Here is a 13,676-nt window from a genome sequence, read left to right as displayed (position 1 = left end):
TGTGTACACCAGGGGCGGATCTAGAAATGTTTTCATGGGGGTGGCAAGGGGGTGGCATAAAGACTTTTAGGGGTGGCAACACCAAAGCAAGCACCCATGCCGAGTTCTTATGGATTAAGGCACCAATCTCTATTAAAACTCTGTTAAACATTAAAAAAAATCCTAAATATTCCTTAGCTTGACATACATAACTGGCAGTCTGAACTAAAAGTCACCTTATGCAGGACAAATTATTTTATTTTGTTAACTGTACCCATGGATGGAGAGTGCCTGCATATCCCATGTTATTCTGCTTATAAAGTCCTGTAGACCTATCACCTTTGTAACAGCTGGAATAATCCATTTGAATGCGAACATTAACGCAAAGTTAGGCCTTATCAAATAAAAACTGTATGACAATTGTACTGTGGTGGAGGCAGTGCTGCAAAACTCATGAATATTAGTTATGTTATGCACGGTAAAATATTCTTTTAAATGACCTATTTTGAATAAACAGTCATTCTGACTGATTCAAGCACTCAAATAAATATTTCACATCATCTTGGGATTTTGTTATTCAGTAGATGAACAAATAGATAAGCGCTTTAATTAAGAACATGACTGACTGGTCTGGTGGTGACTTTTTGCCTCTAGTTTTTAGAGGTTCCGGGTTCTAATTCTCCCTAGGGGGTGCATAGTCTAGTTTACTACAGCTAACCTAGTCGATGCTGTCAGCCTGTAGTTGACTAGTCGCCCTCCACATGGTTTATAAAAAGCATTTGTAGGATCTGCAGGTGTGAAGCCTGATGGCTCTGCACTGAAGAGGTGCAGTGGCTCAAATTTAAGATGTGATGTTCTGCCTGACTCACATTAAAAGACCCACACACAGAATGCACTTCAGAACTGATGTTTGTTTACTATGTCACTCTGCTCAACAACGCAACGTATCAACAACAATCTTAACTTACTTAAATTGGAGTACAATGACATGATGGAATCCACCCCCTTAAGCATATGGTCAAGCAGCTGCAAGAGGAGAGGGAGCCGCCTGCAGTTACAGGTGTTCCAGGCAAAACTAAATATGTTCAGTTCAGACATTTATGTTAACATTAGCTACCTTACAGCTTGACGTATGCATACTTATTGTTGCACACTTTTAATAAAAAGGTGTTTACGTGGAGATAACGTAATGGTTACCTTCCGATCCGTTTATATATATATATATATATATATATATATATATATATATGTATATATTTATATATGTGTGTGTGTGTGTGTGTGTATATATATATATATGTATGTATGTATGTATGTATATATATATATACATACATACATACATATATATATACATTGTGTATGTATGTGTGTATATATCTATATCTATATCTATATCTATATCTATATCTATATCTATATATCTATATATATATATATATATGTGTGTGTGTGTGTGTGTATATGTATATATAACAAGGCCAAACATTCAAGGGTATGTAAACTTTTGATCAGGGCATTTTGGGTGATTTCTATTATCATTATGATTTAAAAAGGAGCCAAACAACTATGTGATAATAAATGGCTTCATATGATCACTATCCTTAAATAAAAGACAGTTTTTTGCATGATCAGTCATATTTTCAAAATTAGTGCCAAAATTTCACAATTTCTGCCAGGTTATGCAAACTTTTGAGCACAACTGTATGTATGTATGTATATATATATATATATATACAGGTGCATCTCAATAAATTAGAATGTTGAGGAAAAGTTCATTTATTTCAGTAATTCAACTCAAATTGTGAAACTCGTGTATTAAATAAATTCAATGCACACAGACTGAAGTAGTTTAAGTCTTTGGCTCTTTTAATTGTGATGATTTTGGCTCACATTTAACAAAAACCCACCAATTCGCCATCTCAAAAAATTAGAACATGGTGACATGCCAATCAGCTAATCAACTCAAAACACCTGCAAAGGTTTCCTGAGCCTTCAAAATGGTCTCTCAGTTTGGTTCACTAGGCTACACAATCATGGGGAAGACTGCTGATCTGACAGTTGTCCAGAAGACAATCACTGACACCCTTCACAAGAAGGGTAAGCCACAAACATTCATTGCCAAAGAAGCTGGCTGTTCACAGAGTGCTGTATCCAAGCATGTTAACAGAAAGTTGAGTGGAAGGAAAAAGTGTGGAAGAAAAAGATGCACAACCAACCGAGAGAACCGCAGCCTTATGATTGTCAAGCAAAATCGATTCAAGAATTTGGGTGAACTTCACAAGGAATGGACTGAGGCTGGGGACAAGGCATCAGGAGCCACCACACACAGACATGTCAAGGAATTTGGCTACAGTTGTCGTATTCCTCTTGTTAAGCCACTCCTGAACCACAGACAACGTCAGATGTGTCTTACCTGGGCTAAGGAGAAGAAGAACTGGACTGTTGCCCAGTGTTCCAAAGTCCTCTTTTCAGATGAGAGCAGTTTTGTATTTCATTTGGAAACCAAGGTCCTAGAGTCTGGAGGAAGGGTGGAGAAGCTCATAGCCCAAGTTGCTTGAAGTCCAGTGTTAAGTTTCCACAGTCTGTGATGATTTGGGGTGCAATGTCATCTGCTGGTGTTGGTCCATTGTGTTTTTTGAAAACCAAAGTCACTGCACCCATTTACCAAGAAACTTTGGAGCACTTCATGCTTCCTTCTGCTGACCAGCTTTTTAAAGATGCTGATTTCATTTTCCAGCAGGATTTGGCACCTGCCCACACTGCCAAAAGCACCAAAAGTTGGTTAAATGACCATGGTGTTGGTGTGCTTGAATGGCCAGCAAACTCACCAGACCTGAACCCCATAGAGAATCTATGGGGTATTGTCAAGAAGGAAAATGAGAAACAAGAGACCAAAAAATGCAGATGAGCTGAAGGCCACTGTCAAAGAAACCTGGGCTTCCATACCACCTCAGCAGTGCCACAAACTGATCACCTCCATGCCACGCCGAATTGAGGCAGTAATTAAAGCAAAAGGAGCCCCTACCAAGTATTGAGTACATATACAGTAAATGAACATACTTTCCAGAAGGCCAACAATTCACTAAAAATGTTTTTTTTATTGGTCTTATGATGTATTCTAATTTTTTGAGATAGTGAATTGGTGGGTTTTTGTTAAATGTGAGCCAATTTTCCTGGTGAAATAAATTCTAGAGGCACTACATTTAAAATGTAATCTACAGCACTGTGATACAACATTAATCATCAAAATTACTTTGTGAAGAGTGTCTGTGTTTTACCAAAAAGAAAAGTCAAAATGAGGACTGAATTCACCCCAACTATTTCATGTTCTTTTTTTTTAATATATATATATATATATATATATATATATATATATATATATATATATATATATATATATATATATATATATATCCCCTTTTCTCCCAATTTGGAATGCCCAATTCCCATTACTTAGTAGGTCCTCGTGGTGGCGTGGTTACACACCTCAATCCGGGTGGTGGAGGACAAGTCTCAGTTGCCTCCACTTCTGAGACCGTCAATCCGCGCATCTTATCACGTGGCTTGTTGTGCATGACATCGTGGAGACTCCGGATGTGGAGGCTCGTGCTACTCTCCGCAATCCACGCACAACTTACCACGTGCCCCATTGAGAGAGAGAACCACTAATTGCGACCACGTGGAGGTTACCCCATGTGGCTCTACCCTCCCTAGCAACCGGAACAATTTGGTTGCTTAGAAGACCTGACTGGAGTCACTCAGCACACCCTGGATTCGAACTCATGACTCCAGGGGTGGTAGTTAGCATCAATACTTGCTGAGCTGGGCTGGAGCAGATCCTTTCCTTCAGTGTTTGGAACGCTGTCCCACAGTCCTCAGTCCACACAACCAGGTTCTTCATGGCCTTTGTTAGTAGGTTGGTTAGGGGTGTCGCAATGGTAGCAAAACTGGGGATTAACCTTCTGTACCACCCCACGAGACCCAAGCAGGATCTCACCTCTTTCTTAGTCCTGGGCCTCGGCCTCCGCCGTATCGCCTCCACCTTGTCAACTTTGGGTCACAGTATGCCATTGCCCAGATGGTACCCGAGGTAGCTGGTCTCCTGCTGTGCCCACTTACACTTTGCCACATTCAAGGTCAATCCCACCCTCTGGATCCTTTCCAAGGTCTGCTGTAGATGGTCAGTGTGGTCTGCCCAGGTGTTGCTGTAAATGACAACATCATCAAGGTATGCAGCAGACCACTCTTCACAGCCTTGGAGTATCCATCAATCTTTGGAATGTTGCAGGTGTGTAAATGTGTGCCAGTGTTACCATGCCAACGGTGACGATCTGCCCCGTCACGGCACTCATACAGTTAAAATAACATGCTTGCTTGATTTTCATTTGCTCATGGGGGTGTGAATTTTAGATCTAAATTTTATGTTCAAATGAGATATGAACAGATGTGTGGGGAGACTGTCGTAACACATTTTGTTTCAGCATCTGTAAATCAGTGTTTGTTGCATTGTGTGTCTCAAACTCAAAATATGTTATTTATTATTGCATCTCCTGTGTATGATCTTGGGCTGTTTGCCCTGTTTTGACCCATTGCTGCCTGCCAACTATTACTGCCTTGTTTAACTGGAGATAACCTGTGATTGTCTGCAGCCTGCCCTGACCTCTTGCCTGTTTATTGACTACCTTTCTGGATTACCTTGGATATTACTGTTGCTGGTGATTGACCCCTGCCTGTCTGTATTACTGCGTTTATTGTTATTAAAGCTGCACATGGATCTCAACTCGGTTGACTCATTACAGAGAGACTGGAGCTAGCTGTTACAATTTTATACTTCCGATTTACTATTTCTCATGGTTAGTTTAGTTTTAAAAGTCAATTTCTCTATAGCCACATACCTTAAAATCTTAGCTACATAAAAGCTTTAAACATTTGTCAATATTGGCCAGAAAAAAAAAAAATACATATGGTACATGTAGACCTTTTGAACCTGCCATTAAATATCCTATAGTCTTTTCAGCACTATGTAAAACATTTATGAAACACAAAACGATCCATGAAACCATAATGTAAAAGGCAATATACATATCAAACTATTGTTTTGGCCAACAAATGCTGCAATTAATATATTATGAAGTTATACATTTATAACTAAAGTATAAATGGATATTTAATAAAGTACTCATTTGACAACTTGCCCCATTAGTATGTGATAACTTAAATATTCATTTGTCCTGAGAAAAGTTCAATCTTTTATTTTTATAATCTACTTTCATTAAATAGTTTTCTCTTGACTGAATGTACTGTATGTTAGTGGTTTTGTTGGGTAATAATACATACTGTACACACAGACAAGAGTAAATTATTTAATGAAAGTAGATTATAAATAAAAGATTGAACTTTAGAAAAATATTACATCTGAAAACTTAGTTTGGAGGACAAAATTCACAAAAAATATTCCAGTTTAAGAGGGTGTTTGAAACCAACATATTCAACTGAATACAAACTAGCATTATTTTGTGCAGTCTTTTCAGATGTTTCTTCCTCTTTGCATAGTGTGACATATTCAAAGTGACAACAGAACAGAGGAAGTCAATGGACCACAATACCAAAAACATTTTTAGATGACATTGTCACAACTCATTGACAGACAGTTGGTCTCATGGGGTCCATTTGGATTTTTCTTTGGCTCATAACAGGCAAGTATTCTCCATTTCTATTTTTAATTTAAAGTTATTACTACATGAATGTTTAAGATGTTTGAAAGAATTAAAAGATGAACATGGATGCTTGGCATACAAAGAAAACAAAAACAACAACTCTTGACCCAAAACATTGTGATAAAGATATGATAGTTATTTTTTGGGCAGGAGGTTCTGTCTCAGCCCCATGTCATTATGAAAATGAATAATTTATACAATAGCAAAATATAGTCATATATGGAAAGGCAGCTCTTTTATAGGCCCCAATTTAAGGTTAAGTATTAAGTATTAATTATTTGTTTTATTTTTTTACACATTTAAATGTACGAGTTGATGTTGAATGTGATTTACGTGAGGAATGTAGCACATCATATAGTGATTTATTGTGTTATTCCTGGCTAGAATCATGAATTGTGTATTGTTTGTTCAGGTGCAGAATGTGACTATGGTGGCTCAGCGAACCATTCATTATCTCTTAAGACTGAAGGATCTGTCACTATCCCATGTCATTATGAGATGAAATACACACAGCGGAGGAAATACTGGTACTCAGATATTGATCGATCTTGTACTTACACAAACACAACAATGAGAAATCTGTCAGTAATTGATTATCCTGATCAGAGTCTCTTTACTGTGACTATGAGAGATCTGAAGTGGACACATTCTGGACCTTATTATTGTGCTGTAGAGACTGATGGACAACCAGCAATATTTTTCCTTTCTTATTATCTCGATATAAAACCTGGTATGATTTAGTTTTATTTATTTTCTTAATTCTTTAAATTCAAATGTTAATATAATGGTAATTTTAAATGTAATGTAACTTTTACTTTGGGTAATGTCATTTTGATACTACTGTAAATATCTCATTTATTTCTCATTCATTTCGAACTACACCTGTCTGTGTGTTCAGTTCCTGATCTCTCTGTGGTGAGCAGCAGTATAACTGGACAGGAAGGTGGTAATATCAGTGTCCAGTGTCTCTACAGTTCTGGAAATAAGAGTAAAGACAAACAGTGGTGCAGATATAAAGATCAGATCTGTTACACATCCCAGAATTCATCAGTCCAGATCAGTGATGATGGGAGAGAATCCTTCAGTGTGGTGATGACTGGACTGACAGAGAGTGATTCTGGCTGGTACTGGTGTTCTGTAGGAGATCGACAGGTTCCTGTTCAACTCACTGTTATTAAGGGAAAACCAGGGAAAAAACCTCAGTATTTATCGATATCAAGATTTTATTGCTACATAAGAAAAGCAGCCAAAATGTTTCTACTTTTATTGTAACTGTAACCACTTTTTATTTTATTTTTATTTTTCAGTGGAACAAGAAATTTGGAGAATAATAATTACACCCACAGGCAGTGAAGAGCGGTTAAAATATTGCAAACGTGTCTTCGTTAAAAAAAATAAGTTTTCAAATGTCTCCTTTTCCCCCACAGGAATAATAAAATTCAGTCTGTGCGGCTTTCAACTTCAGCAGCAGTTTTACTAAAATAAAAACCAAACCAGAGAGAGGAATAGCACCAAGACCACTGACAAAGTAAGTCCTTCAATTTATAAGAATATACAATAAAGTTACACAAATGTTTGTTTTTGTATGAAAATATTAATATATACATTATTAGTAATTTAGTCAAGATTTTCTTTGTCTTCATCTTCTGGGGCTGTTTGTCAAGTACATGGACTAATAGTGTGGGTTGGGCTAATCTGTGAAGACTGATGTTTCAGGTCATTAGAAAGAATATATATATATATATATATATATATATATATAGAGAGAGAGAGAGAGAGAGAGAGAGAGAGAGAGAGAGAGAGAGAGAGAGATAGTTTATAAGAACGATTCTGTTCTGGAACTTGTCATAAACTATTTTACACTGTAACCAATTTGTGTAGTTTTCACAGCATTATTACTGTATAATGAACAAATGCTTACTGTAGAACCTGTATACAGCATGTTGCTGTAGATCTGCAAAGCATCATGGTCAAATTTCTTTGGCAGGTGAATTCTAGTGTAAATATATTTTCCTGCAAATCACAATACAGTAATTCTGAGTGGGATTTTTTTTTTTTTTTTTCAGCAGTAGAAACAATAATCTGTCTTTGCTGATGGTACACTTTGCATTATTTCCAACACAGACGTTTTCTAGTTTTTGTTATCACGCAGACAGAGGAGGACCCGACATGTTTACAGTTACACAAATGATGGGTGTATAATGATATGCAGATGGCCACCTGCTTTTCTCCACTCTATTTTGTTGCAAGAGCTTACTGACAAGATTCCACACTTTCTTCAGCCTTTGACTTCAGCAAGGTAACTTTGCTCATTATAAAGTTTCCTCATGTAAAGTTACCTGTGCGTTTAGAGTGCACTGGGAGAGAGAGAGAGAGAGAGAGAGAGAGAGAGAGAGAGAGGCACTCTCCTTAGCTAGTAAGCTGGTGTGCATAATATTACCAAAAGAAAGTATTTGGACATGAAATTTTTGATAGATTTTGTTATCTGGTGACATTTAGTTGATAACGTCATCAGTTTGGTGTAGGAGTAACATTATTGGATAAAAGTTCAGTTGGAATCGTGTGTGTGTGTTGGTGCACTAGCTCTATTTGGAGAAGCTTGTCACTCGTTTTTCTCTTGCTAGCTTACGTGAGGCATGGGTTACCAAGTACTGAAGCGGGTCGAGGCGAAACAAAATGCAACAATGGGTAAGACTTTTAAACAGCACAACATTTTTGATAGCATAGGAACTTGGTGGATGTATTACACTCCCATGGAGCAGCAAATACCACTATATGGGTAAGAATCCAAACTATCTCCTTGGCTAGGATAATGTATGGTGCCTTTTATATTTACAGATTTTTTGTTAGGATACATCCAGAGCAGAGTATGTGCGCTTCCAAGGTCCAGGTGAGCAGAAGGACTGGCAAGATGGTCCAACGAAAGAATGAGTCCCTCAATCCACATGTGGCATTGTTCATCAGGGACTTCACTGAGTATGACTGGCAGAACAACTGATACCAGGTGAGACTGTTAATTCATTTTTACCTTGAATACTTTCCATAAAGACATAACTCTAGAGATCAAGATTATTTGTTGACCTTATTCACTGTTACACAGAACACAGGGTGGTGGGACTTAATAATGCCCTTGGATTTTACTGTTTTGTTTGTAAAAATTACTTGAAAATATCTTGTGTGACAGAGTTTTCTAAAAAGTGATGTTTTTGTGTGTTTCTTCACACTGAATCAACGTTACTAGGATACATGTGACTGTCAGCGAGTCTCAGAAAGCAAATGTAAAACAATTGAGGACTTGCACACATCTTTATGATTAACAACTCCTTCCCTTTGTATTTTCTTTCTTTTATATTTGTCTCTAGAAGTACAGTCAATTTAACTAAAACTCCTCAAACAATAAATCAATCATTTTAAAATTCTCTAAATATGCATGAAATATTAACAAAAGAATTTCAGGCCATGCAGTTTACATTGTCAGGGTAACTTGAACAAAGAGGAAGGATTTGTATGTTCAGGAAAGTAGTGTTGTTGTTTACAAAATATTTTATTTTCTTTACAAAATGAAAAATACAAAATAAAATCTATTTAGTGCCTATATATTTTTACATTTAAAATGTTGAAAGTTGAATAAAATGATACAATAAATATCATTTTTGTGACAAAAACAGTGTCTTCATTTTACAGTTATTAATTTACAGTATTAAAATTAATGCAGTAATGCCTGTTACAGTAGTCTAATATTTGCTGGGATAAAAAATACAGCATCCTATTACTCTGATGACAATTACAGTACTGTGATTATTACTGTAATAACAATTACAGTATTTTATTGGTACTGTGATTACATTTACAGTAAGCATACTGTGTAATGTACTACAGCGACTTACTAGCTAATTGCTGCCAGCCAGTTACTGTAGATTTCACAGTGTTCTTTTTACAGTGTAGGTTTCGACTGAGAAGCAGATCTGTAATTAAAATGTAATTATTCAACAAAAAAAATAAAAAAATATTTTATTTTTTTATGTATTACTTTGTGATCATGTTCGGTTTCATAAGGCTTATTACAGCTAAAGAAACAAGAGCAATGATTGTGTGTGCTCCCTTCTGCTTTACCCCAATGTTGGTTAATGTATCAGTATAAAGTTGATTCAGGACTTTATTAGCTCTCTGCATGTGCCTTTTGTGGGTACAACAAGGTTTAAAATAATAATAATAATAATTCGGCCCGCATAAGGTGACGTTTAGTCCCAAAGCCACCTCACATTGTATGCATGAAAGATTATGGATATTAATTTATTTAAGATGGACAGATATATTTGAAATATTTTTGGGGAAATATTGAATATTTAGAATACATTTATGGAAAAGGCTATACAGAACGAAATTGACAGACATACGGCCACCTGATCCTCGACCACTCCTCCACCCTCTGGACTCGGGCGGGCCGGAGCGAGTCCTCTGACGCCTGGTGGATGGAACGTCCCTCCGCGTTCTGGCGGCCGGTAGCGAGCCCTTCTGCCCCTGGCAGCAGCTCCACCGCTTCAGGCGGCCGAATGCGAGCCCCTCCACCCTCGTGGATGGCGGCCTTTCCTCCACGTCAGGACGTTTCCTCCTTTGGGCGGATGGCAGTGGCGAGGACTCCACGACAGCCCATCCTTCCTCCTTCCCGGGTTTCGGCACCAGTGTAACAATTATAAAGGATGGGCAAGGAGGAGGCGGGAACCGGACGATGCATCAAAGTAATATTTTAATGAAAACTTAAACAAAAAGACACAAAACACACACACGTGTGGCTCTCTCTCTCCCGAACTGCCGCATTCGGCTTGGCTTTATCCCTCTCCTTGGCTGATAGGGGGCCGGCCATGCACACTCACGGTCTGGCCCCGCACTCCTCCTCATCACAAATATCTTTTAACAAACCTGGAGCAGGTTATGCTTTTAAAGGCTTGTGCTCACAGTTGCAGTCGTGCATGAGTGCCGGTGCCCTTACATAAGTTTAATACAAAGCAATTAGTATAAATATAATTTACACAATCAACTTATATAAAACAACCAGTTAAGATACATTTAAAAATACAGTGCTGGCAAACAAGTGCACTGAATCTCCAAAAGACTTAACTGGAAAACTGCGCTGTTCCAAGGCCGATTCCACCTGTCTGTGTACTTCCACCCTGAACAGTTAGTCCTCTCAATATCGTTTCAGAAATACTTTCGAGTACTCTTAAAATTATGTATAAAATGCTTACATGTGTTTATTTGCTCATCCAGAAGCTCAGACGGAGCAGCACGAGCAGATCTGCACTCTTCATCAAATATCACGAAGCCTGATTGGATTAGATGCTTGATGGACGTGCAGTTTTACAATTTAGATTATTCTGTTTGATTACATTTTAGTTATTGAAATACAGAAAAAATGCAATTTAAATGAAAGTGACTTAAATATAGATCCATCAATCCATCCATCCAATCATAGAAAACATTCCCTGTCTTAGGTCAGTTAGAATCACTACTTTATTTTAAGAATGTGAAATGTCAGAATAATTGTAGAGAGAATTATTTATTTCAGCTTTTATTTCTTTCATCACATTCCCAGTGGGTCAGAAGTTTACATACATTATGTTAGTATTTGGTAGCATTGCCTTTAAATTGTTTAACTTGGGTCTAACATTTTGGGTAACCTTCCACAAGCTTCTCACAATAAGTTGCTGGAATTTTGGCCCATTCCTCCAGACAGAACTGGTGTAACTGAGTCAGGTTTGTAGGCCTCCTTGCTCGCACACGCTTTTTCAGTTCTGCCCACAACATTTTTTTTTTTATTGGATTGAGGTCAGGGCTTTGTGATGGCCACTCCAGTACCTTGACTTTGTTGTCCTTAAGCCATTTTGCCACAACTTTGAAGATATGCCTTGGAGAACATGTTCACGGACCAGTGATTGTCTCCCCTTTTTCGCCCCTCATGAGTTTGCATCCCTGATCATGAAATAAATTATGTCATTTATTTGTTAGAATCATTGATTAATGTGCTTAAAGGCTTCAAAAAAAAAAAAAAAAAAAAAAAAAAAAAAATACTGTTCGTGAGAAAAACATCAACATTCAGCTTTTATATGACACGTCCTTTCTGTGGTTCTGTCATAGTGGTTTACAGCTCTCTCTCTCTCTCTCTCTCTCTCTCTCTCTCTCTCTCTCTCTCTCTCTCTCTCTGTCTCCACACATAAGTATTTCATTATGCATAGAGGAGATCTTGAATGTGAAGATTCAGACTGGGATGGATCATGTTTATGTGAAACACATGTATACACATGTATACCAATTCAAATCATGCCTAGAATATGGTTTGACTTAAAAAGTGATAAATAGAAATCAGTTTTAGTGTCTATTGACAGGACTGATAGAGAATAATTATGCCTGGCATTGGTGTTCTTTTGGGAATCTGCCTATTCCCATTCAACTCCACATAGCTGCAAAATTAAAATAACATTACTAATATAATGTGCATATACAGTATATACAGGTGCATCTCAATAAATTAGAATGTCGTGGAAAAGTTCATTTATTTCAGCAATTCAACTCAAATTGTGAAACTCGTGTATTAAATAAATTCAATGCACACAGACTGAAGTAGTTTAAGTCTTTGGTTCTTTTAATTGTGATGATTTTGGCTCACATTTAACAAAAACCCACCAATTCACTATCTCAAAAAATTTGAATACATCATAAGACCAATAAAAAAAAAACATTTTTAGTGAATTGTTGGCCTTCTGGAAAGTATGTTAATTTACTGTATATGTACTCAATACTTGGTAGGGGCTCCTTTTGCTTTAATTACTGCCTCAATTCGGTGTGGCATGGAGGTGATCAGTTTGTGGCACTGCTGAGGTGGTATGGAAGCCCAGGTTTCTTTGACAGTGGCCTTCAGCTCATCTGCATTTTTTGGTCTCTTGTTTCTCATTTTCCTCTTGACAATACCCCATAGATTCTCTATGGTGTTCAGGTCTGGTGAGTTTGCTGGCCAGTCAAGCACACCAACACCATGGTCATTTAACCAACTTTTGGTGCTTTTGGCAGTGTGGGCAGGTGCCAAATCCTGCTGGAAAATGAAATCATCATCTTTAAAAAGCTGGTCAGCAGAAGGAAGCATGAAGTGCTCCAAAATTTCTTGGTAAACGGGTGCAGTGACTTTGGTTTTCAAAAAACACAATGGACCAACACCAGCAGATGACATTGCACCTCAAATCATCACAGACTGTGGAAACTTAACACTGGACTTCAAGCAACTTGGGCTATGAGCTTCTCCACCCTTCCTCCAGACTCTAGGACCTTGGTTTCCAAATGAAATACAAAACTTGCTCTCACCTGAAAAGAGGACTTTGGAACACTGGGCAACAGTCCAGTTCTTCTTCTCCTTAGCCCAGGTAAGACGCCTCTGACGTTGTCTGTGGTTCAGGAGTGGCTTAACAAGAGGAATACGACAACTGTAGTGTCTGTGTGTGGTGGCTCTTGATGCCTTGACCCCAGCCTCAGTCCATTCCTTGTGAAGTTCACCCAAATTCTTGAATCGATTTTGCTTGACAATCATAAGGCTGCGGTTCTCTCGGTTGGTTGTGCATCTTTTTCTTCCACACTTTTTCCTTCCACTCAACTTTCTGTTAACATGCTTGGATACAGCACTCTGTGAACAGCCAGCTTCTTTGGCAATGAATGTTTGTGGCTTACCCTCCTTGTGAAGGGTGTCAATGATTGTCTTCTGGACAACTGTCAGATCAGCAGTCTTCCCCATGATTGTGTAGCCTAGTGAACCAAACTGAGAGACCATTTTGAAGACTCAGGAAACCTTTGCAGGTGTTTTGAGTTGATTAGCTGATTGGCATGTCACCATATTCTAATTTTTTGAGATGGTGAATTGGTGGGTTTTTGTTAAATGTGAGCCAAAATCATCACAATTAAAAGAACCAAAGACTTAAACTACTTCAGTCTGTG

At 37.9% G+C, this 13,676-nt stretch overlaps 1 protein-coding gene across 1 annotated transcript; it reads left to right on the top strand.

Moving 5' to 3' along the window:
- Positions 1 to 5,560: 5,560 nt before the first annotated feature.
- On the top strand, positions 5,561 to 8,686 carry LOC127443177 (CMRF35-like molecule 1). The gene is made up of 6 exons (XM_051701758.1): positions 5,561 to 5,678; positions 6,112 to 6,429; positions 6,598 to 7,227; positions 7,824 to 7,998; positions 8,324 to 8,387; positions 8,538 to 8,686. The coding sequence occupies exons 1-3, from the start codon at positions 5,642 to 5,644 to the stop codon at positions 6,969 to 6,971; spliced, it is 729 nt and encodes a 242-aa protein (XP_051557718.1). The 5' UTR covers positions 5,561 to 5,641; the 3' UTR covers positions 6,972 to 7,227; positions 7,824 to 7,998; positions 8,324 to 8,387; positions 8,538 to 8,686.
- The last annotated feature ends 4,990 nt before the right edge of the window (positions 8,687 to 13,676 follow it).

The sequence above is a fragment of the Myxocyprinus asiaticus genome, chromosome 6 (genome assembly GCF_019703515.2).
Source record: "Myxocyprinus asiaticus isolate MX2 ecotype Aquarium Trade chromosome 6, UBuf_Myxa_2, whole genome shotgun sequence".
Lineage (NCBI taxonomy): Eukaryota > Metazoa > Chordata > Actinopteri > Cypriniformes > Catostomidae > Myxocyprinus > Myxocyprinus asiaticus.
The sequence above is the reverse complement of the archived record's forward strand: the minus strand, read 5'-3'. Positions and strand labels throughout refer to the sequence as shown.